Source organism: Bidens hawaiensis, unplaced genomic scaffold (assembly GCF_021521415.1).
Source record: "Bidens hawaiensis isolate Kalapana, Puna unplaced genomic scaffold, B.hawaiensis_p1.1 tig00001206_1, whole genome shotgun sequence".
Lineage (NCBI taxonomy): Eukaryota > Viridiplantae > Streptophyta > Magnoliopsida > Asterales > Asteraceae > Bidens > Bidens hawaiensis.
In genome coordinates, this window is record NW_027491069.1 from 2,051,673 (window position 1) to 2,076,196 (window position 24,524).

General features: G+C 34.0%; 2 protein-coding genes across 2 annotated transcripts; both read left to right on the forward strand.

Annotated features, from left to right (window-relative positions):
- Positions 1-92: 92 nt before the first annotated feature.
- Positions 93-2,484, forward strand: LOC143563939 (replication protein A 70 kDa DNA-binding subunit B-like). Its single transcript, XM_077051358.1, has 8 exons — positions 93-260; positions 349-619; positions 738-840; positions 920-1,044; positions 1,130-1,353; positions 1,468-1,628; positions 1,702-1,822; positions 2,293-2,484. The coding sequence occupies exons 1-8, from the start codon at positions 93-95 to the stop codon at positions 2,482-2,484; spliced, it is 1,365 nt and encodes a 454-aa protein (XP_076907473.1).
- Positions 2,485-21,025: 18,541 nt separating this feature from the next.
- On the forward strand, positions 21,026-23,867 carry LOC143564732 (uncharacterized). The gene is made up of 7 exons (XM_077051922.1): positions 21,026-21,188; positions 21,365-21,569; positions 21,640-21,841; positions 22,119-22,312; positions 22,713-22,866; positions 22,950-23,114; positions 23,268-23,867. Exons 1-7 carry the CDS (start codon positions 21,041-21,043, stop codon positions 23,664-23,666), a joined length of 1,467 nt encoding a protein of 488 aa, XP_076908037.1. The 5' UTR covers positions 21,026-21,040; the 3' UTR covers positions 23,667-23,867.
- The last annotated feature ends 657 nt before the right edge of the window (positions 23,868-24,524 follow it).

The following is a 24,524-nucleotide window of genomic DNA, read 5'->3' on the forward strand; positions in this document are numbered from 1 at the left end:
GTTTTTGTTATGCCATGTAGTTGTTATATTGACTTCTATTGTTGACTCTTAATCTTTTATATAAGAATAATTCATGGTCTTTTTATTACAGCATGTCACGTACGTCTATACCAATGAAGGTTTACCCACTCGCTTCCTTGAACCCGTATCAAGGAAACTGGACCATTAAAGTTCATGTCACTGCTAAAGGTCCCATGCGCCACTACAACAACACACGAGGTGAAGGCTATGTTATTAGTGTCGAGCTAAGTGACGACGACGTAAGTTTCCGTTATCTCCACCCTCATTATATATTATTACAAACATATTATTACAAACATACGGAGATTATAACAAATATAATTATAGGGTACGCAAATTCAAGCAACCATGTTTAACACCGCTGCAAGGAAGTTTTTTGAAGTATTCGATCCGGGGAAAGTTTACTATATATCGAACGGGTACTTAAAAAGGGCTAACAAAACATACAATCGTGTAGACAATGATTATGAAATGACCTTGAATGAAAATTCACAAGTGGAGGAGGCAGTTAACGAACCAGTTTTTATCCCAGAAACAAACTTCAACTTTGTCCCAATTGATCAACTAGGCCGATATCTACATGAAAAAGAACTAATTGGTATTAAACTTTTAGTATATCTTTGTATTTTCATAGACTTACAATTTGAACTCTTTAATTTATTAAGTACAAATGTTCCTTTACTTACAATTTTAACTCCTTAAATTATTCACTGCAGATGTTATTGGTGTCGTACAACATGTATCATCATCTATGAGCATCCGAAGGAAGGTTGATAACGAGATCGTTCCAAAACGTGACATAACTATAGTCGATGACACGTAACACCACTTTTTTAACCTGTTTTACCATTTATATCCCCTTTTATACGTGCGTGCGGTTTGCTTGTTGATCTTTCAGGATGAAGTCAGTAACTGTATCTTTGTGGGGCCCCCTTGCCACCGGCATCGGTGACAAACTACTAGACATGTTTGATTCCTCACCGATTGTGGCAATCAAATCGTTAAGAGTATCTGATTTTGGAGGTAATCCATAAAGCCAACCTATGTACATCTTAAATTACCATGTTTAATTACATCTTGCTTATTTGTTGTTGATTATTTTCTTTAGGTATAACATTGTCGACAATCACCAAAACCATCATCGACATAAACCCAAACAGCCCTGAGTCACATAAACTAAAAACATGGTATGGTTCAGAAGGAAGCATCACGGAATTTGAATCTGTTGGGTCCACCTTCAAACCTGGGCTTATAAATGACGGCCCGTCGATGTACTCTGATCGTGTGGGACTTGACTATATAACTAACAACCCGTATTTGGGTGAAGCAAAGGTATTAGCTTCCGCAACCTATCACCTAAAGTGTCACAAAGTAACAACAATGTCATCCAACATCATACCAGCTTTGACTTATTATGTTAGCCTAACAATTACATTTGTCTTGTAGCCTGTATATTACACCACACGTTCATGTATGAGTTTCATCAAGACTGATCAAGCCATGTATTATCGTGCCTGCAAAACTTGCAACAAAAAACTTATTGATAATGTTGATTCTGGTTACTCATGTGAAATGTGCAAAACCACACAAACGGACTCTAACTTGAGGTGTGTGCGCCAGTAATGATTTTGACGACTACTAATCATGGCCATGACATGTACATAAATGTTGATATTGCAGGTATGTTGTGTCAGCCAAGTTCTCAGACGTCAATGGTGAAGCTTGGATGTCTCTTTTTGCTGACGAGGCAGAAACCATAATCGGCTGCTCTGCTGCTGAACTTGATAACATGAGGTTAAAGGTAAATCCTACAAAAACTAAAATAAAGGCTATTTTAACAACATATTGTGCAATCAATACTGCTAACCGATTCGAACATTTACGAATATGATCTCCTTCCACAAACTTATTTCGTTAATATTCAGATTTTATGTTAGTTTAGTTTTGTATGATACAATACTCAATAGTTATATTGGATTTTTTATTTATTAATATGCTAAAATGATGAAGGCATAGATTTGCAATACTCATTTTTCCTCTTGTTATGTAATTTCAATAATTAATATTGTTTCAATATCACTTTTGCAAATTTTGTTATCATTCCAAACAGTTTATTAATAATTATTACAAGCAAGTCAGATTTTATTAGTGACTATAGCATCTTATTTGTTAATCATTTAGTATGTGACGTCTGCATCACGCCATATCACATGCTTGGATGACTATTAGGCCCATATTCAGGTTTCTAATTCTCCTTTCAACTGCTTATAGGACAATGGAAGTGCTTATCAAACACAGCTTAAGAAAGCCACATGGGTCCCACACGTTTTTCGTTTGATGGTTGCACCACATGAGTACAATAATGACAAAAGACAGAGGATTACTGTGAAGATTGTTAGCCCGGTTGATTATGCGGCTGAATCTAAGTTCCTGCTGGATGATATATCTTCAACGCAATCTTGATGAACATTTCTTTGTGCATTTGCGTTTTACAAAATGAAATCGTAAGATGCCGGTCCTACTTCTGTTATCATCTTTCGTTATTTTTTATTTCAAATGCTTGTTACCTAGCTTATAGAAAGACGTTTACCAGCAACTTGCATGGTTTTTATTTAATAGAAACTCACCTGTTACATAAAAAGTTGCTTTCCAGAAGGAGTATTAAGTAGTCGATTTGCACTTTAACTTATTCGAGATCGAGTGGTTAGAAACTCGAATACAGTCACGCCTAAACCATAACTAATTTAATGAGGTCCACTCAAACTTGACATAATTAATTTAACTAAGCCCACTTGCACGAGTTGCACTTTAACTTATTCGAGATCGAGTGGTTAGAAACTCGAATAAAGTCACGCCTAAACCATAATTAATTTAATGAGGTCCACAAGCCATAAGTAATTTAATAAAGGAACTTCTCTCAAACTTCACACACGGAATTTAACTAAGCCTGCTTGTATATTATTTGTATAACTGTCATAAGTTTTGTTTGTATGTAACATAAATATTATTATTAAAAAAATTATGATATGATAACTAAACAGGTAAAAATAGTGAGCTGATATATGATCGGGTCAAGTTATGGTGAAACGAAGTTAAACGAACCAAAAAATGTTGTATTCAAACGAAACATGCCAAGATATGGCATTTTAGGATGAAACGGGCCAAAAGCTGGTGTATTAAAATGAAACAGGCCAGATCATAGTGAATGAAAACGAAAATGGTCAAAATATAGTTAACTGGTATATAAATGAGTCCAGACATGGTGTATTAAATTGAAACGGGGCAATATATGAGCGGGTCAAAATACGAGTAAACTAAATTAAACGGATCAAAATACGTTGTATTAAAATAAAACATGAAAAAATATGTAATTTTAAGATGAAACACACCAAAATCTGGTGTATTAAAATGAGACAGATCGAAACATAGTGAGCTAAAACGAAAAGCTTCAAAATATAGTTAACTGATATATAAACGACTTGAAATAGGGTGTATAAAAATGAAATGGATCAAAAGATAATGAATTGGTGATAAGCAATCCAGGTACTGAATTAAAATTTCATAGGTGCAACTAGGTGCTTTAATTGATTCTGTTCAAACAAGTCATCATATAGTCGAAGGGGCCATCTGGTTTTCCAGTTCATTAATGCGTTATGCTGTTATAATCAGTTGACGACTTAAATTTGTTTTTAAGTATCATTACAAGAAACTCTATATTTTGTTTCTTTATATTGAAATCTCTCTTCTTCTATATTACATTATAATGCCAAAAATAACAACATTAATCGACAACTTCGGTTGTGCGCATTCTCTCTCATATATCAATTTTGTTCAATTCTGAGTCTTAACTCTTAACTGATATATCGTAGGGTCTTAAGTTGTAACAAGAATAATTTTAACCTAATTATAATGTATCCAACATATGAGCAGGTCAAAATACGACGAAACTAAATTAAACGGATCAAAATACGTTGTATTAAAATAAAACATGCAAAAATATGTAATTTTAAAATGAAACGCACCAAAATCTGGTGTATTAAAATGAGACAGATCAAAACATAGTGAGCTAAAACGAAAACCTTCAAAATATAGTTAACTGATATATAAACGAGCCTAAATATGGTGTATAAAAATGAAACGGGTCAAAAGATAATGAATTTGTGATAAGCAATCCAGGTAGTAAATAGGCGCTTTAAGTGATTCCGTTCAAACAGGTTATCATATAGTCAAACGGGCCATCTAGTTTTCCAGTTCATTGATGCGTTCTGCTATTAATCATTTAGTATGTGACATCTTATTTGTCATATTATATGTCGGGGGCTCGCAGCCATTTGTAACAATAGTCAACATAGTCGAGACGAATACGATTTGATCACCCTTTTTAAATTATGTATTACTCTGCACCAAAGGATTAACTTTAATACTTACATTCCTCTATCCATTCAACCATGAACTATCCATAATGTTTAATCACCAAAAAATTAATGAACAGTGAATTTACCTTGGTGTAAGAACACTATCGACCCACCCGTAAATTTTAGCCCATCACCATGAATCAACCAACCATACTGCAGCTAGTTTGGGTTTTATTTCTCCACACTGTTATTCATGTCTAATTTCAACTCATTCGATACAAGTCGTAGAGATAGCTCAACTAATTGTCACCTAACGACAACATTCGGTTTCTTTATTTATTAGAAGTTATCGTTTGTGGTTTTTGCTTTGGTATTGTGTACGTGGCTAATCGTGGCGTATCAACATTCGGTTTCTTTATTTATTTAATTTGGCAATTATGATGGTCAGCTACTCGCCATAGCAACCTCAATTGCAGCCATCACGGCTCTGAGCCGTATGCTTTGTTGACAGTGGCAATGACGTGTCTGAGCCTCTACCTATGATCATCTGCAGATCTACATCTGAGTCGGTTTTATTTTGTTTTGTTTATCTGTTTCATTCTCATACTTAACGAGTACTTTGCTTAAAGCTACATACTAGCCAATTTATAAAGGATCAATACTCAAGACATATGTGTGATTAACATACCTTGAAACTTTTTTTTATATTTCGAAAATAACATAACCTTACTGTTTTTTTTTTAAAAGATAAAATATGTAATGTTATATTGTTATATCCTCTTGGTATGTATTTCTTTTTGTTCAAGTAAAGGTTTTTGTGACAATTGCTGAATTGAAGGCTCCAATCAAGCAGGCTGTTACAAGGAGTCAAGCTGACCAATTAAATGTTACCTTCCTACATCATTGTGCAATCAAGGGTCCATTAAATCAATTTTCTGTTATGAACAACCCATTAATATGCAATTCCCATTAATATGCAATTGAACATTAAAGGGGGGATAGAAGAAACAATCAATGAACATAAACAGTTTGAAAAAGTGGAGTTGTTTTGAGTTGTTAATTGCGCTTGAACGAGTTATAATAAATTTTTTAGGTGACGAATAGAAGAAACCTGCTGAGGTTGCCGAACTAGTCTTTATAATAGAGAGGCTTGTTGACAGTATTGTTTTGGATAGTGAAAATAAAAAACAAAAGGCTCAACATCTAGGTGTCAAGTTACTGGACCAGGGGAAAAAAGTTAAGTTGATTATATAATCAAAATCGAGCCAGTTTACATGACACATCAGGGATATCAGAAGTTGTTGAAGATCTGGTATGTTGTATTGTATTTATGATTTTCATTAGCAGTAAATTCATTTTTATCCATTAAAAAAATACTTTAATGTGCTTGTTACTTTGTTATCTAAGTGAGATGCTACATTTTTCTATGAACATCTAAGTTGTTTTTAATATTTATCTGAAGTACTAAAACAGTTGTATCATACAGTAATGTATGTTTGTGTGTATGCAAATACTATCATTCATTTCTAATATTCCTATGTATACTTAAGGAGTCCTAAACACATAACCTTACTGTTTTTTTTTTAAAAGATAAAATATGTAATGTTATATTGTTATATCCTCTTGGTATGTATTTCTTTTTGTTCAAGTAAAGGTTTTTGTGACAATTGCTGAATTGAAGGCTCCAATCAAGCAGGCTGTTACAAGGAGTCAAGCTGACCAATTAAATGTTACCTTCCTACATCATTGTGCAATCAAGGGTCCATTAAATCAATTTTCTGTTATGAACAACCCATTAATATGCAATTCCCATTAATATGCAATTGAACATTAAAGGGGGGATAGAAGAAACAATCAATGAACATAAACAGTTTGAAAAAGTGGAGTTGTTTTGAGTTGTTAATTGCGCTTGAACGAGTTATAATAAATTTTTTAGGTGACGAATAGAAGAAACCTGCTGAGGTTGCCGAACTAATCTTTATAATAGAGAGGCTTGTTGACAGTATTGTTTTGGATAGTGAAAATAAAAAACAAAAGGCTCAACATCTAGGTGTCAAGTTACTGGACCAGGGGAAAAAAGTTAAGTTGATTATATAATCAAAATCGAGCCAGTTTACATGACACATCAGGGATATCAGAAGTTGTTGAAGATCTGGTATGTTGTATTGTATTTATGATTTTCATTAGCAGTAAATTCATTTTTATCCATTAAAAAAATACTTTAATGTGCTTGTTACTTTGTTATCTAAGTGAGATGCTACATTTTTCTATGAACATCTAAGTTGTTTTTAATATTTATCTGAAGTACTAAAACAGTTGTATCATACAGTAATGTATGTTTGTGTGTATGCAAATACTATCATTCATTTCTAATATTCCTATGTATACTTAAGGAGTCCTAAACACATAACCTTACTGTTTTTTTTTTAAAAGATAAAATATGTAATGTTATATTGTTATATCCTCTTGGTATGTATTTCTTTTTGTTCAAGTAAAGGTTTTTGTGACAATTGCTGAATTGAAGGCTCCAATCAAGCAGGCTGTTACAAGGAGTCAAGCTGACCAATTAAATGTTACCTTCCTACATCATTGTGCAATCAAGGGTCCATTAAATCAATTTTCTGTTATGAACAACCCATTAATATGCAATTCCCATTAATATGCAATTGAACATTAAAGGGGGGATAGAAGAAACAATCAATGAACATAAACAGTTTGAAAAAGTGGAGTTGTTTTGAGTTGTTAATTGCGCTTGAACGAGTTATAATAAATTTTTTAGGTGACGAATAGAAGAAACCTGCTGAGGTTGCCGAACTAATCTTTATAATAGAGAGGCTTGTTGACAGTATTGTTTTGGATAGTGAAAATAAAAAACAAAAGGCTCAACATCTAGGTGTCAAGTTACTGGACCAGGGGAAAAAAGTTAAGTTGATTATATAATCAAAATCGAGCCAGTTTACATGACACATCAGGGATATCAGAAGTTGTTGAAGATCTGGTATGTTGTATTGTATTTATGATTTTCATTAGCAGTAAATTCATTTTTATCCATTAAAAAAATACTTTAATGTGCTTGTTACTTTGTTATCTAAGTGAGATGCTACATTTTTCTATGAACATCTAAGTTGTTTTTAATATTTATCTGAAGTACTAAAACAGTTGTATCATACAGTAATGTATGTTTGTGTGTATGCAAATACTATCATTCATTTCTAATATTCCTATGTATACTTAAGGAGTCCTAAACACAAACTAGCTTATAGGTTTTCATGAGTCAATGTCTAGCTTATAAGTAAATTTGTTAAATACACTTTCCATTATAAATGACTTCTTTTTTAATTTGAGCTCAATTTATTTCTTTAATACAAAGTTAAAAATAATGGATATAATATGGAAGTGGGAGGTGGCTGGAGAGGTATTTGGTACCGGAAACGCAAGCAGGCCTGCCTCCCTTACTACATAAGTTACTTCCCGTTTGGTAGGTCCAAAGCAATCTAATATATTTATTATTAGAGTTGTTGGTGTCACATTCATATATTTACTATTAAGAGTTGTTCGACCAGATAATGAAGACCGATTCTCTTGATGTAGCATATGGTATTGAAGGCTCTGCATATGAAATTTATATATCATTGTTTTTAAATGATAAGTTTTTTCCCTTGTTTAATGTTGATGAATATTATGTCTTAATGGAGTTCATGTGATTGTATTACCAAGTTTTAATAGTTTCATGCTTATTAATTGAATTATAACTATGAGTAGAATGGATTGTCGTCCTTGTGATCTTGCTAAATCTTATGAATAGAGAAAATATACCGCTGCTACATAGTGAGTAAAAATTTATAATTGTTAAACCTTTAGTTATTATTGTATCGTAGTAGATCACAACGACTACAAATTTGGCTATACCAAATTTCGGTTCCATAACGAACCAACCTTTTACCAACCGAAAATAATACAAATGCTACAATAACGAGTCATTTACGCAGCGGTTCATCTTAAACAAAGTAAGCCTCCATTCCTATACATATCTATATCATACGTATTTCATGTCACTTCAACTGCAAATAAATTCTCACAAAAATTCTTAACTTATACATTAATGTCTTATTATGTAGTGAACACTTTGAGGTCTACAAAGTTATCACAGTCACATTTGATCCAAGCATGTCTGAAGCAAAGAATATTAGAACTAAAATGCGCATGTGCGGTACTTTCTGCTGTCAATATAGTTCAGATTCCTAGCTTTTCATGTTGTTGGTACGAGCCAACCATTACACCTCCACTCGGGTGAATTTCAAAACACAAAAACACGTCTTTAAGATAACATGTTATTATTACTTGTCGTATGCATTTTTTTGTTCAGTTATGCTACTGACTAAATCATATATAGTCGACGTAGGGGCCAATAATAAATGAAATTAACATATTATACACACCTATACGGCGCAATATTTAAATTACTATGTCTATTTTTTGATGGACGGAATAAATGTTTAAAAACCAACAATGACTTGCATGATAGTACACAACGAAATTTAATCTAACATCAGTTGCGACACCTGATCCAACTCACACGTTTTATAACGCCATAGAGTTATGACTTGTTTATAGTTAACTTGTTAGATTCAATTTTAATCACAATAGTTTCGTTTCTTATTCAACTATATAAATCATTTGGTCACTTAAACGGCCCATGAGTCTAATTAGCCACGATCAAAAACCCGTATGCCCCCGCCACAACTCTTGGACAGTTACTGACTGAACTGTCATTGCATCACCCCCACACCGCAAACTAAACTCATACCGACCGCATCCTCATTGCGTCCCTGCCGCAACGCGCAGGCACAAATACTAGTCTATATCAAACAAGGCTTTGTAAGTTTATTTAATCAATTAATTAATTGTAAGTTTAAAGTGTGTCACGTGATTTAGAAGAAGTGTTAACTTGCACTAAACTCACAATTTTATTAATTATTAATTTACTTGACGCATAAAATCTTTTAATAGCTGTTTTCGCAGTTTTAATAAGTCAACGAAATTCGTTTAAAGAAATTATCTTGAAGACCATTTAGTATACTATTCAAATTTTCTCGTTGGTTTATACTTTATACTACGGTGTGGAAATAATAGTCCCGTGTTGACCAATCTGAGAGTGTCAACAACTCGAATTGAAGAATTCAATCAAGGCACATGTATGATGTATGTCTATGAGACTTTTATAATACTTTTGAGACTTGTTTACTGCATGGTAATTAACTAAAATAAAATATTTAATAAATAATCAAAATACAATTTAATAATATACTTATCATGCAATATTAATACAAAGCTATCGTGTAATACAGTTTAGAACAATTTAAAAATGAAACAATTAGTTGATTAAGTAACATTATTTTTTGTTGTGGTTTTTTGAGACTACAGGAGTTTTCTAATAAACAAAGCATATGAACAAAAAAAAACAGATTATGTGTGTGTATGTGTGTGTATACATGTATCACTAAGTCATATATGACTCTTTCTAAGCTCGATTAATACACTTTTACTAAGAATTTAAGCCATAAACGTGAGATCTAGCTTCTATGGTTCGTATATGAACAAGATCTACATTTCAGGAGCTTTTTAGAGAAGTTCTTACCTTCTTGGACCTGAAACGAGGTTGTTTAACGAGACGACTTTCACGTTTTCCTGTAATCTAGCTCGGTTTTATTATTTGGTGTAGTCAGATCTCAAATCCGACACAAAAACGATACCTCGAGCTTTTTCGCTTAAGTGTTTGGAATAGTCAGGTAACAACTGATATAAGTTGTCAACTAACTGCGTCTTTTAGTTTAGTCTCCGATTAAACAAAAATAAACATGAAAATAATTCGTCATATCACCGAGATCTAGGGGTGTCAATCGTGTCGGGTTGGTGGGTTGGTGGATTTCAGGTTGGCGTGATGAGATTATTCAACCCTAACCCAACCCATATATTTACTCGTGTCGTGTCATGAGGACTCATTTAAATTCGTGTTGTGTTCAGGTCATGTATCGGGCAATCAATTATACGTTCATTTAAAAATATGAGTAACATCTAGGGACTTTGTAAAAATTTAAACAATCAATTAACTTCTCTAAAATTACTAAAAAGGTTAACAAATCAACCCATTTTTAAAGGGTGGTGTTTGGGTTGACCTATTTACGAAAACGGGTCATATAAGCTGACCCAAAACCTATAATTTTTTCGTGTCGTGTTTCGGGTCGCCTCAGGAATCACCGCCCGCCCCTACTGAGACTAAAACAATCGATCTCCTAAGTTGATTGTTATTCATAAGAATATATAAGTAATAGTAGTTAGTTACCCCATTATGCCCAAAGTTGGTCAGATAGGCCCAATGACAGCCGGTTAGGCCAAATGATGGTCACTTAGTGTAACACAAGGACCTTGGCGGAGTATACGCCAAGGCGGTTTTTAAATTGTTCACTAGCTCGTAACACTATTAATTAAAGTGAAAATAATTATATATATTACATTTCAAATGTTGCATGTACACAATAGTCTCAGCAGAACAAATAACAAAACATAGGGAAACAAATATAATTCGAATTAATAAATCATAAGGTCAACTAATTGTCTTTATCCTTAGCACTTCATTAAAGTATCCTATAGCACGTTAAAGATAATATATCAACATTTAGTTTTCATTAGTTTTTTATATGTATAATATGGAAATACTAAATGATTCACATGCGATAATGTAATAATTCTCGAGCATAAAGTCAATGGAAAAACAAATAAATCGTCTCGTTCTACCGACCGAAGTTGAAACACTAGTGGAATAAGAACCACCATGCGTTCCAACATAAGTTAAAGAATAAGCGACAGGGTACGTCCCATCGGACCCTCCCACTATGAAATCGTGTTTGCATATGCGTTTGAGTACCAATCACCATAAAACGATAAACACATTGTACATATATCACATATAATCATTGTAATAATTCTCGAGCATAAAGTCAATGGAAAAACAAATAAATCGTCTCGTTCTACCGACCGAAGTTGAAACACTAGTGGAATAAGAACCACCATGCGTTCCAACATAAGTTAAAGAATAAGCGGCAGGGTACGTCCCATCGGACCCTCCCACTATGAAATCGTGTTTGCATATGCGTTTGAGTACCAATCACCATAAAACGATAAACACATTGTACATATATCACATATAATCATCATAAACAATATGAAAGGTAAATTATTAACATGCATGACATAAGTTGAAACCGGTTTGTAAACAAAGGCATGAACTAACGAGAAAAGTATTGTAATGTGCTGCAAGCCTACAACCCCAAATAATTGTAAAGCATAATAAGGGGGTTATGAAACTCACTTGTTGAGTTAAACGAGTAGAATGCAAAAACGAGCGCTTAAGAAAGTGAACCGACGTGGGATCCTAGAAATCACAAAATATTTGTAGGGTCACTGAGAAGTACAAAAGAATGAAGAAACAAGTAGAAATACATGAGATTCGGTTAATTGTTTTGAATTTTAAAGCCTTTGAATCAAAAATATATATTTCACTTAAAAATGAATTTTATTCTTTTCGTCGTAAAACTTTTAAGTAGATAATTTTATTTGTTTAGGAAATTTTGGGTTATAATAATGCTTAGTCATGTTAATATGTTGGACTCGTTTCGAGAAAATCCAAAACGGGCCTAAAAAGTATGAAAACGAGTTTAAACGAGTGGTTTGTGTTCGGTTGGCCACATCCTTGAGTTATCTCAAATTTGGTTCCGACATAACAAAAATATTATTTTAGAATTTATGAGAAGAAACGCTGTTTTATAAGTACGCGTATGAAAATTTCCAAACTCTAACCGAATGGTCGCATAAGCGCATCAAGTTCATTTTTGATGAACTAACACTATTGTTAAATTACTTTTAACTTAGCATGAAGTTCTGAATTATATGAACATGCAGAAATTCAACAAAAAAATTACCCCGGGAAATGAAACTGGATAATAAAAGAAAACTTGAACACTTGGTCGGTTTGACTATATAAAAATGTGTTTGAAATTGAATTGCATTTGGTTAAAAATGTTAACGGGCTCATTAAGCCTTTGAATTTACCAATTGACTCAATGAAGTTGAAATAAAGATTTGAAAGTCACAGTATGTTTATTATCAATAAAACAAGTTGGACAATGTTTTAAATGGTGTAAAGAAGAGTTGAAACGAGCTTACCACAAAAATCCGTAATAACATGCTCCTCCGCGCGTCGTGGAGGAGCTGGGTCTATCCCTGGGGATGCGCAAGGGATAGTGGCTTCTACAGTTGACCAGGTCCTTCACGCGTCCTGGGGACTAGAGGGACATCCTCCGTGATGCGTGGCGCGGCTGAGGATAACCAGACTTTGAAATTGGGCAGAAATAGCCCCTAGAATTGATTTAAAAGCAATAAAGGCTCAAACTACATAAAATACTACTTGCCAAGGATAACTAGCATCGTAACAACATAGCTAGTATAAATACTCACTAAATACTCCCCTTTATTAAAAATGAGGATTCGAATGACAAAATGATCGTCTAAACGAATACAAATACAAACACTAATTTTGACGAATGTCACACTTAGGGTTAGGGCCAATGATGCTCAGTAAGGTCCAATGACGGTCAATTAGGCCCTATCAAAGTCCGTTAGACCTAATGATGGTTCATTAGGTCCAATCACAGTCAATTAGGATCACGGAGTTCAAATACACCCAATGATGGTCTATTTCGCCAAATGATGATAATTTAAGCTCAATGACAGTGAAATACGCCTAATTACAGTCAATAAGCCACTTAACGATCAATTAGTACAAATGAAGGTCACTTATGATGTGCCCAATAAGGTTCAATAATGGTTACTTAATCACAGTGATGGTCATTATAGTCTAGTTAAAGTGAATAAGGTCCTATGATGGATAATGATGGTTAGTAACATCTAATGACGTTCATTTAGGGCGAATTATAGTCAGTTAAGCATAATGATGGCCAATAACGTTCAATGATGATCATTTAGGCTCAATGATGGTCAGTTTGGTCATAATGATGGTCAGTAAGGTCCAATGTCGGTCAGTTAGACCTATTAATATAATGTTATGCTCAATGATGTTCAGATGGACGTAATTGCAAATAGTTAGGCCTAATGACGGTGAATTTAGCCAAATGATGGTCTAATGGATATCACATACGCATTATGATGGTTAAGATACATTAACGGTCAAGTAGGCCAAACTATCGTCGATTACACCCAACACTAGTGTCACACCCCGACTTAGGGCCTAGGCGAGACACCCGTTATTTGTTATCTGTTTTGTAAATATATCAGAGTTGCGGGTTTGTTTTAGCGGAATCTTAAAATAAAATATTATTTCATAAAAATGTCAAGTTAGAATACCCGTTTTAGTCTTTTAATAAAATATTATTATACTAAAAAATCGGGATTTGAATACCCGTTTAATATTTCAAATACCCGTCTTTCGAAAATATGATTCTTTATATTATTCTGAAATATCTAAGCCATCAGATAACGTCTAATGACTATATCTCCAATATTCTAGTCTGTCGTTCCTGTCTGTTTTATTCTTTACTGTTTCCCTGAAATGTGGGGGAAAAATACATCAGCACACAGCCGGTGAAACGTTGACTCGATAAAATAATTTATAACAGTCGTTAAATACAAACATAGTTTTCTGTTCACAATCTCAGCAGGAACGTCTGTCATTCCCGAGATTTGTACAACTGCCCTACACACACAATTCAAAGGTTCCCCGAGTTACATAGCCCCTATTTAAAGACATTCTTCCCCTAGGATATGTGACCCTGTTGGAGAACTGGTTACGATTGACTTGTTTTTGTATGCCAAATGGTCAGTTATGTATGGATCCAGACGCATGTGTATTCGGTCTAAGTTGCTTTTTATTGTCTATTTTGTATTATAACAAGTTTAGAGAAAAGTAATCTCATGCAAACATTTATCAAACTCTTTGCAATAAACAACATGTTTATTACAAGAGTAAAATCAGTTCAGTCGGCAAAAGGTTTAACGAATTCATCTGTTGTTGTCAGTTCGGTGTCGTTTTAGAACCTTTCCTTTAAGTATGCTGTTAACCTATATTTGTAATAGGTTTCCATAAATACCTTGACGGTGTTTCTTTATAAATCGGCAGACTTTGGTTTTGATACCTTTAAACCTTGACTGACCATTTGTTTAAATAAATATTTAAAAACTGTAGTCTTTCTGTTTATTTACAAATCATGTGCTGAATTTCTTCTTTATGAAGAAACATCTATAACATGTTTCTTTTTTAAGAAGAAACGTTAATTTGGCTATAATCTCAGAATAAAAAATTTGATGTTTCTTAATGAAGAAACATTAATTTAACTATGTTCCTTGTATATAAAACTGTATGTTTCTTAATTTTGAAGAAACAATATTTTAGCTATGACCTCTGTATAGGAATATTATATTTCTTAATCATAAAGAAATATTATTTTAACTATAACCTTTGCTTATGAAAAGTTATATTATGCTTAACTGTGATCAAGGTTCGGGCTATACCCCTGACTATGGTCTAAGCCATTATAATAAAATAATAACTTAATCAGAACCCCTATGTAAGGCCCCGTTCCCGATAACCCTACTTTGGTATTGGATTTACTCATAAACACAGTTCTAAAATCATAGTTAATAAAAACTTTCGCGGAATAATTTAAAACTTCAAACGTCACATTACAAAACATTCGTTTTTGTCTTAACATACAAATTGTCTTTTCATAAACGTTAATTAAGACAGTCATGACGCTTTATCGTTGATGCCTACATACATGCATACGTACCTACACACTTTCTTTCATAAAACCCTATTGTATACCATAAGCTATTCTATCTTAAACGTCACAGATATTATAAGGGTCTGGTCCCTAACATCACAGATATTATAAGGGTCTGGTCCCTTCTGTCTCGAATAACCATACCTTTACCATACGTGCATACTTTACATATCTTCTAGTTATAAATATATATACATACTCATTCATACAATCATTATGTAACAATACATTCAATACACAATCATACACGTATCATACACTTACCAATCAAGTAAGTGTATTATCTAACACATAGGAGTATGCACACAGCCCCGAAAACATAACAGATAAAAGGGCTAGAACTCACCTGGAGTCGGTTTCTCTCACCATTAATGGTAATGCCCTTCTTTAGTTGTGCACGGCTAACTGTACAATACATTACGTGTGTCAATTATCTATTACTGCTACTTCCTACATCTAAGTTAATGAAACCCTCAACTAACGGGGGTCCGGGGGGCAGCGCCCCTGGTAGCGGGGTCTAGGGGCGGCAGCCCCTAGCAGAGTCTAAGGGGCAAAGCCCCTGGCTGGGGTTGAGTTGGCGAGTCAGCTCGGAAAAATTTTATTTTCATTAATAGTTCTTTAACAAAAATGCATCAGAAAATGGATTTCATGAAATTTCGCATGGCCATTTCGCATGGAATTTCGCATGAGAATTTCGCTTCGCATGCGATTTCGCTTCGCATAACTTTTTCGCTTCGCATGGCTGTGCGATGCGAAATATTGATTTCGCTTCGCATAGCTGTGCGATGCGAAATCGACTTATGCGAAAATACCTCATTTTCTTCATTTTTTGCCATTTTAAGCCAAATTACTCTGTGACTCTTCCTTAAGACCCGATTTTACCCTTTTTATGGGTTTTGGGTTGCACCAACTTTGCATACCCGTGTTTTATGAGGTCCGAACATCACATTTTTGTCCTATATCATACCCGTGAGGTTATAACTCACCAAGTTTATGTTTTTCTTACATCTTACAACCCGATCTATCATTATATCTATTTGCATGTCGATTCTATCCATAAACTTAACCCTTTGGCCGAAGCTTACCTTTTTTTCTCGGGTTCGGTTCGGATCTGAGACGACTCGAGGATCTGGACGTGATTCTTGGGGTTTGATGACGTTCACACACGAGGTCCTTTCTTCTTTTAGTTCGGGATTGGTTTTGGGTGTTAGAGAGAAAGTGTGTGTGTTTCTTGAGTGTGGGTGTTGTGTAAAGAAATAGAATGGAGAAGAAGATATGATATATAGGGGGTCTAAGGGCCCCACCACCCACTTCCCATTCCAACCAAAATCTTATTCCAAACCTAAACACGCACACAGTTAAACTAACGACACACAGTTAACAATAAACTTTATGTTATTTATTATTTAACAGAAGTTGGATGTTTCACCCTACCTCACATGGGTATTTGGAGTTAAATGCCTATAACTGTTCAAGCAACACTTCTATTCTCTATCGCGTATTAGAGCTTAGATTGTCAGAGCTTCGGAGCTTGGCACGTACTACGAGATCGGCATGCTTCCCGAGGCAAAACGTGTGAAAGTAAAATGTTTTGGTGTGAGTTGTGAAGTGTAGTGAACCCTCCTATTTATAGCTGATTTTCGACTCCTTCGTGTAGCGCGAAGGACAAATGTCCTGGCCGTTCATGCGACGCGAACCGCCATAATGATTGTTGCATCATCAGGCGTTTTGCCACGTGTCACACATGTAGAATGGGTACTTCACGTAGTGCAAAGGAATCATAACTTGGTACTTCACGTAGCGCGAAGTCATTCAATGTCAGTATTTTACTATTTTTGTCATTCTACTTTCAAAAATACAAAAGTGGCCCTTATGCGGCTCGCGGCGATGCGAGAGTGCGAAGTGCAAAGTGCGCCATCAAACTCCACATTACGCCCATCGCCCGAGACCGTGCCCGTGCGCGTCGAGTGCTTCGCACCCCCGCTAGAACTAGAGATAGTGGTTAGCCACATAAGAATATTACTATGGAAACCCTCTTCCTTATAAAGAGCTTCCATTTTCTTCCCTCTTTCCATGTGGGATGAAAGTTTTCTCATTTCCTTAAAAATGAGATGTCTTGTTTTTCTTATCTCATTTTTCCCATTACATGTCTTGAGATTATTTTTAATCCCTCATTTTTCAAAGTTCGCATTTTTAGTCCAAAATAAATATGGGATTTTTCTGATATGTTACATCTAGTCATTTAGCCCAATGATGATCAATTAGGCCCAACCATGATTAATCAGGCCCGATGATGACCAATTAGACCTAATGATTGTTAGCTAGTACCATTGATGGTCAGTTAGGGACAATAATGTTCAAATAGAGCCCACGATAATCATTCACGCCCAATGACAGTCAATTAGGTCAAATGTTGGTATATTAGGCGCAACGTTGGTGTAGTAGGCCCAATGAAGGTCAATTAGGCCTAATGAGTGTCATGGGCCCAATCATGGTCATGTAGGCCTGATATGTTGGGCTTGGAAACCTTTAAGTTTTGAATCATTTGCTTTGGAATTCTTGATAATTAAGGACTTACATATCTACAATACTAACTTTGTTGCGTTATAAATGCCTTAGATAAAGCTTATAAATAGGATTGTGGGTGGTGATCAAGTACTTCGGAGTATACAAGAATAACCCTTCTCTTAGTGTTAACATTTTTGTAAATATCTCAATAGTTTTGGTGTTATTTGGACTTAAAAAACAACTGCACTTCCTTGTTTCTGTCTATCGAAGGAGTTTTAAAGTTTGAAACTTATTACAAAATATTTAACTGTAGATACCGGACATATATTTTACATGTTACAATCAAGATAATGGATTTTTCTTGTGTGAAAATCAAGGGTGTTACATCAGTGATATGTGATAGATTTAAAGGATAAGGATTCTAGATAAATTTTCGTCCAACGCCTATTAGCAAATCTTGTTAAGTAGGGGTGTAAACGAGCGAGTCGCATGTAAGAGATGAAATCTCAAATGAAGTTGAGCTTAAACGAGACGGGCTTCTCATTTCAACCTTTACCAGGTTTTGGATCATAAACAAAAAAAAATCGATTGAGCAGTTTAAGTAATTTTAATTTGTAACCTATATCTTAATGTAAAAAAATATTTTACCCGCTCGTTGCGGCAGAGCGAGTTAAATGCATTATATGTTCGAAAGTTATCGCGTGCTGTGGCGGGAATTCGGTTGGTTTCGATTTGATTCGTTACGGTAAAAGTTGTGTAGCAGAAGTTTGATTACAAAAGTTGAGGGGATCAAAGGTAAAGCTGTAAGTTGAAAGGGAAAAGGTTTTATCACAAAAGCTGAGGCCTAAAAGTATATGTGTAAAACTTTTAGGGCAAAAGTCTAATAAACAAAACTTTATAAATACAGTTGAGGGGCCATAAAAGTATAAATGTGAAAGCTCAGGGCAAAAGTCTAAGAAAGAAAGTTTGCCACTTGCCTTTTAATATATAATAAATATATTAATTGTAAGTTACATTAGGAGGGGAAAGTTAAAATATAAAGGACAACAAAAATGAGAAGAGTGAGAAGGAATATAATTCATTGATCTTAGATTTGAATTGTGGAGATTAATTTAATAATAAGCTGATGAGAAGGGCATAAAGGTAATAGCCCACTTTTGTTAACTTTCTTTTTCCACATGAAAGACACATGCCAATTCCCCTATCATTTTAAAACGTCAATAATTTTTTCATGCAACATTTTTATAAAAATTCACCATAATAACAAGCGTTCTTTATCTTTAATATGAGCATCATATTGCTATATTAAAAATAAAAAAAATAGTGAGTTTTTTGCATTGTATTATTATTGGTTATTCTGTTTTTTAATTGGGTTTTTCTACGCACTGTGTTATAGATTTTGGTCATTGTGTTATCAATTGGTACTCATATTAAAGATAAAAATTAAAACAAAGATTACGGCATTGTGTTTTTTTTTGTTTTTCATTTTGTCTTTGTGCTCATCATTTGGCTTTCGACTTATCATTGCGTTTTAGTCATTGTGTAATACGCTCATTGTCTTTTGTTTAGGATTGGCATGCGACATTCACTTAGTTTGAGAAAAAAAAGTATAACGTTTATTTGTATTATACTCATGTCATTGTGTAATATGTAGTTTCATTGTGTTTTAAGTTTCAGGACATTGTGTTATATGCATTCACCATTGTGTTTTACGTTTCAGGTCATTGTGTTTTAAGTTTCAGGTCATTGTGCTATATGCATTCACCATTGTGTTTTACGTTTCAGGTCATTGTGTTATATGTATTCATCATTGTGTTTTACGCTTCAGGTTATTGTGTAATATGCATTCATCATTGTGTTTTATGTATTAGATAATTTTCTGTTATTTTATCATTATATTTACATATTATTATTACACAACGGTATTATTAACATTTAAAAACTAAAAACACAATGATGATTTGAAAGATATAATGACAAGTAGAAAGACATAATGACGAAAAAAGACACAAGGACAAACAAAAAGACACAATGATGTAATTTTTGTTTTAATTTTTATATTACAAAGTCATACTCATATTAAAGATTAAAAAACGCTTGTTATTATTGTGCTTTTTAAAAAAAACATAATATGAAAAAGTTATATGCGTTTTAAAATATGGAGAGAGAATATATGTAATATTACTTTTATACCTTTTTTCCTTTTGGTTCCCACTCCCCTCTTAACACATAACAATTAATTATCACTTCTCACACTTTTTATTTCTGTTGGTCTTTGTAGAATAATTCAACCCTATACTGGGATCCACAATCTAGTTATACATTTTAACCCATTTAATTATACATTAACATGCTTATGACTTAGTCCATTTTTTTAACTAACCAACCTGATTCACGTTTACCTCTTGAATAGTGCCCTCTAATCGTTTGAAGCAATTAAATTAACAAATTAAACATGTCATATTACAGGAATTTTAATTTTAAGTATGAAATAGTTTTAAACAATGTTTTAAAAATCGGTTGATACCGGCCGGTTGAACCGGTTATGCCGGATTTTGGGAAGGTGATCGGTATTTAAAGCCCGATACTTTTGGGCGATTTGCTAGAATATCGTATCACCGGTTTTCTTAAAATTACCAATTTAAACCGACAAACCAGTTTTAAAACCAATAGATTTTTAATATTTTTTAAGGCCCATATTTTTTAAAATGACTTTTAACCTAGCAGATAAATTTGAAATGAGTAAGCACAGTATATAACAATTCATTAATCAACCAATTTTGTATCCTGCAAATTCAAGGATGGTTTATTTACATCTTTGCAATTGATTAATTTTGTATAGAAAGTATAAACTTCCTATTTGACTCGATCATTATATATGTGTAATGTTTGATTCATTTGTGATGTTTATTAATATACTTTTTAGGCTATTTTTTTAAGAATATCAAAGAGCAATTCATCAATGGGTTTTTGCTTTGCTGGCATTAAAGAGGAAGTGGAGATTTGGATTACAGGCTGCTATATCTCAAGTTCGAATATGATCCCATCAAGTTTTACCGAGGTGGGCTTTCTGACAACGAGAGTTTTTTCCGAAACAAGGCTTGGACTACCCGACAGTGTCTTTGATTGCGAATTTTCCTGTTTTCCATCAACTTACCCGGTAGCCGGCTTTAAAAAAAAAGAAAGAAGAAATAAAATCTAAGAACGATTAGTTCCGGTTCGAACGCTAGAATGAAAAGTCAACGATATATTTCATTTCACCGTGGGAGAACTGAACACAATTCCAACTTCCAATCCATAATGAAGCAAATGCGTATCATATTAATTTCAATTTTGTTATTATCAGCAGAAGCAAAGTCCGATGATGAAGAGTGCAAGGCATGGCATGTCCAATCCATTCCTACCGACATGCCTGATCTCACTCTCGTTTCCGGCGTTCTCGCCTCTGGTAAACTGTTCACTTCGTTAACTAATTTAATTTCAGTCAGAGGGGTATTGAAACAAGATTGATTTGTTTGACCAAAAGGAAAGTCAAAGGACTCGGATGCTAATGTTTGAATCATTATTATAATAAGTGATGCAAGTATTGTTAAACTTTATGCATATAATAATTATTATTATTAGGGGATGTGCTTAGATGGTTAGCTGGAAATTCTTCCCACAATCTGGACATAATGGCACAGTACTGGCAGTTAATAGCGCATCCCGATGACCCTCGGTCTGGAGATTATGGATACTCGAAAGAGGATATGCGGAGATTTGGTTCTGGTGTTGGTTCCAGTGTATATAAATCCATTGAAGATGCTGCTGATCGTGGTATCAATATTAGGTGCAGTCGGCATCTTATAATTCTTTTATAGAAATTTAATGAATGCCTAAACGGCTATATTTTTTCTCAGGCTTTTGCAGCATTCGGGAGCATATCCTGATTACACTGAAGAACCGTCTAATCTTGCTGCAGGGAGGGCGAACGTAAAGAATGTGACCTTATTGATTAGTGATTGGTTTGAATCAGGGGTGTTACATGCTGAAGTCTGGATTTCTGATTCTCGTGACGTGTATATTGGATCGACTAATAATGACTGGAAATCTCTTACTCAGGTAATTTCAAGTCAATGTTTTTACATTTGGGACGCTACTCTGCGCGTCTGCGCAGGTTTATATCTATCAGACAGTTAGTTTTGTAGGGGTATTACTGTCATTTTGTATTGAATTTGTTGCATAGTTTGTTAGAGGTATTTTTATGTATGAATTCCATTCATTATCCTATATTTGTAGGACAGTCATTGTACACTTGTCTATTGAGATTTATTACTAGAGTTTTCACATGCCTCATTTTAATTATAATAATAATATAAGTGTTGATCTTTAATTATAGGTGAAGGAATTGGGAATCTATCTTGTTAATTGTCCAACTATAGCAACAAAAGTTGAGACATTTTATAATAATTTATGGAAACTTGGCTCGCTAAATTACAAGGATTACACAACAAAGATATGGGATCAGCAATGGCAGATTAGTAGAACAGTACCTTGTTGGTCACATTTTATACCAGCTAAAGGAAGGTGCAGGTATGTTAACAAAAATGGTGGATTCTAATTTCAATGAATATGATAATTCCTTAGAACAAATTACACTTTTCGTCCTTTTGGTGTATAGCAAGTTTCGGGATTCTTTCTTAAACTAGGAAATAACAGAAATTGTTCTTTATGCTCACATTTTGTCACAGCATATATCCTTTCCACAAACAGAAGTTAATTTTGCCCCTCATGTGCAAGTCACATTACCGAATTAACGGACAAAATTAACGTCCGTTAGTGAAAAGGGCGTTTACTATGACAAAATGTAAACATAAATAACAATTTCTGTTATTTCGTTAGTTTAAGGACAAAACCTGAAATTTGCTATATTACGAAAAGTGTAATTTGTTCATATTCATTTAGCATCTCACAGTTAACAATATTGCTGCAGATCTCCTCTTCCGGATTATATAGAGATTCCTCACACAGCTGGCTATCCATTGCTCACAGACCCTTCAACTTTTAAAATATCAATTCAGACCCCTGGATTAAACTATTCAAATTCACAGCCTCTTTTAAGCTATTTATCCTTTGCTCCTCCAGAGGTCAGTATTTTTATTCTAACTCATCAATCCTGTTTTGTATGTAAATATCTATTTTTTTGAATTTCATGATTAATAAATTGCAGATCTCATTTGGGAAGTACCAAACAGATGAACAGGCGTGGATTGAAACTATTAAATCCGTAACAGATGGGGAAACTGTGAGAATCAGTACCATGGATTGGCTCGGTCAATCTGAGTATTCAACACAGACAGTTTACTGGTCATCTTTATCCACAGCAATTTCAGAGGTAACTTTTGAAATTAGTTTACAGACACGCGTTTGCTTGTTTTTTGATTCAATTTTAACTCAGAGTAAGTTCCTGTTATTTCTTTAGTTTAAGGACGGAACCTGAAATATGCTATGTACCTAGAAAAATTCGATTAACTTTTAAACTCTGCAGGTCATTTTCTCGAAGCATGCTAAAGTAAAGATACTGGTCGCTTACTGGGCACATTTTATCAGCAACACAGATCAATATTTGAAGTCACTTCTGTACTCTAATAATTTATGCTCTTCTTCACCCGACAATAACTGTTCTGGTAAAATAGAGGTTAAATATTATATGGTTCCGGGTTTTAATTTAACTGGGCCTGCTATAAGTAATGGGTCAAGTACAGGATACAAGTATCCTGGTTTCACCCGAGTCAACCATGGAAAATATGCAGTTAGTGACAAACGAGCACATATTGGGACCAGTTATCTGATGTGGGATTACTTTTATGCAACGGTTGGTGTTAGTTTCGGGACGTATAATCCAGCAATTGTGTTGCAGCTTCAGCAGATATTTGATGCTGACTAGGATTCTCCATATGCAGTTCCAGTTCAACCATTGCAGGATGGACGTGCCTTTTCAAGCTGAAGTGATGACATATTCCCTCCGGTTAGGAATAATTATGCATTGTGTATTAGGGATTCGATTTGATTTGATTTGTAAACACAGATGACTAAACTTTTTCATTCTCTGTAACATGATTTCCACAGATTAGAATTCCCAATGGAGATATATCACTTGGCAAGCATCGGTTTTTATTCTGATAATTTTTTTTGCTATGTATTGCTAAAAATGAATGCCAATAAATTTTAGAGAATATGAAGTTGAACACATGAATAAACATGACTTTACAATAATTAAAAGGCAATCCAAGCAGCATCTATAACTCTTTCCAGAAAATAAAATAAAATAAAATGAATTACAGCAAGTTATGAGTATAGTCTCACTGTAAGTATATAACACTTGTCCAAATTAACACTACTTTCAATGATCATATTGAAGCCTGCAATGCTAGAGACAGACAATCATTAGAGATAACTGTTGGCAATAATTCTGAAAGGAGAAAATATTTAAAAAATAAGGAAATAATTATTATTCAAAGATCTAGATTACCCAAGAGTTTAATTCCCTAATTAGTTATAGTCTTACTTGAACTAGTATTTATCAGTTTAGCATTTAATAGTTTACTTTGGTTTATCTTTAGACTTGATTATAGTTTAATATTTAATTAGGATATTACATAGGGTGATCCTATTTGTAAGTTCGTTCAAGTTCGTTTTGATTCAGTTTATCAGAAAACGAGTCGTGATTATTGGTGTGGTAGCAAATCTTGTGTGTTATGCGTTCTTATACCATTTGAATGACTTCAATTGGTATAAGAGCTGA

Coding starts and splice junctions, on each gene's coding strand:
- LOC143563939 (XM_077051358.1), top strand. CDS start 93: ATGTCACGTACGTCTATACCAATGAAGGTTTACCCACTCGCTTCCTTG. Junction 620..737: donor ACATGAAAAAGAACTAATTG/GTATTAAACTTT, acceptor TATTCACTGCAG/ATGTTATTGGTGTCGTACAA. Junction 1,629..1,701: donor CAAACGGACTCTAACTTGAG/GTGTGTGCGCCA, acceptor TTGATATTGCAG/GTATGTTGTGTCAGCCAAGT.
- LOC143564732 (XM_077051922.1), top strand. CDS start 21,041: ATGAAGCAAATGCGTATCATATTAATTTCAATTTTGTTATTATCAGCA. Junction 21,189..21,364: donor TTCCGGCGTTCTCGCCTCTG/GTAAACTGTTCA, acceptor TATTATTATTAG/GGGATGTGCTTAGATGGTTA. Junction 22,313..22,712: donor CCAGCTAAAGGAAGGTGCAG/GTATGTTAACAA, acceptor ATATTGCTGCAG/ATCTCCTCTTCCGGATTATA.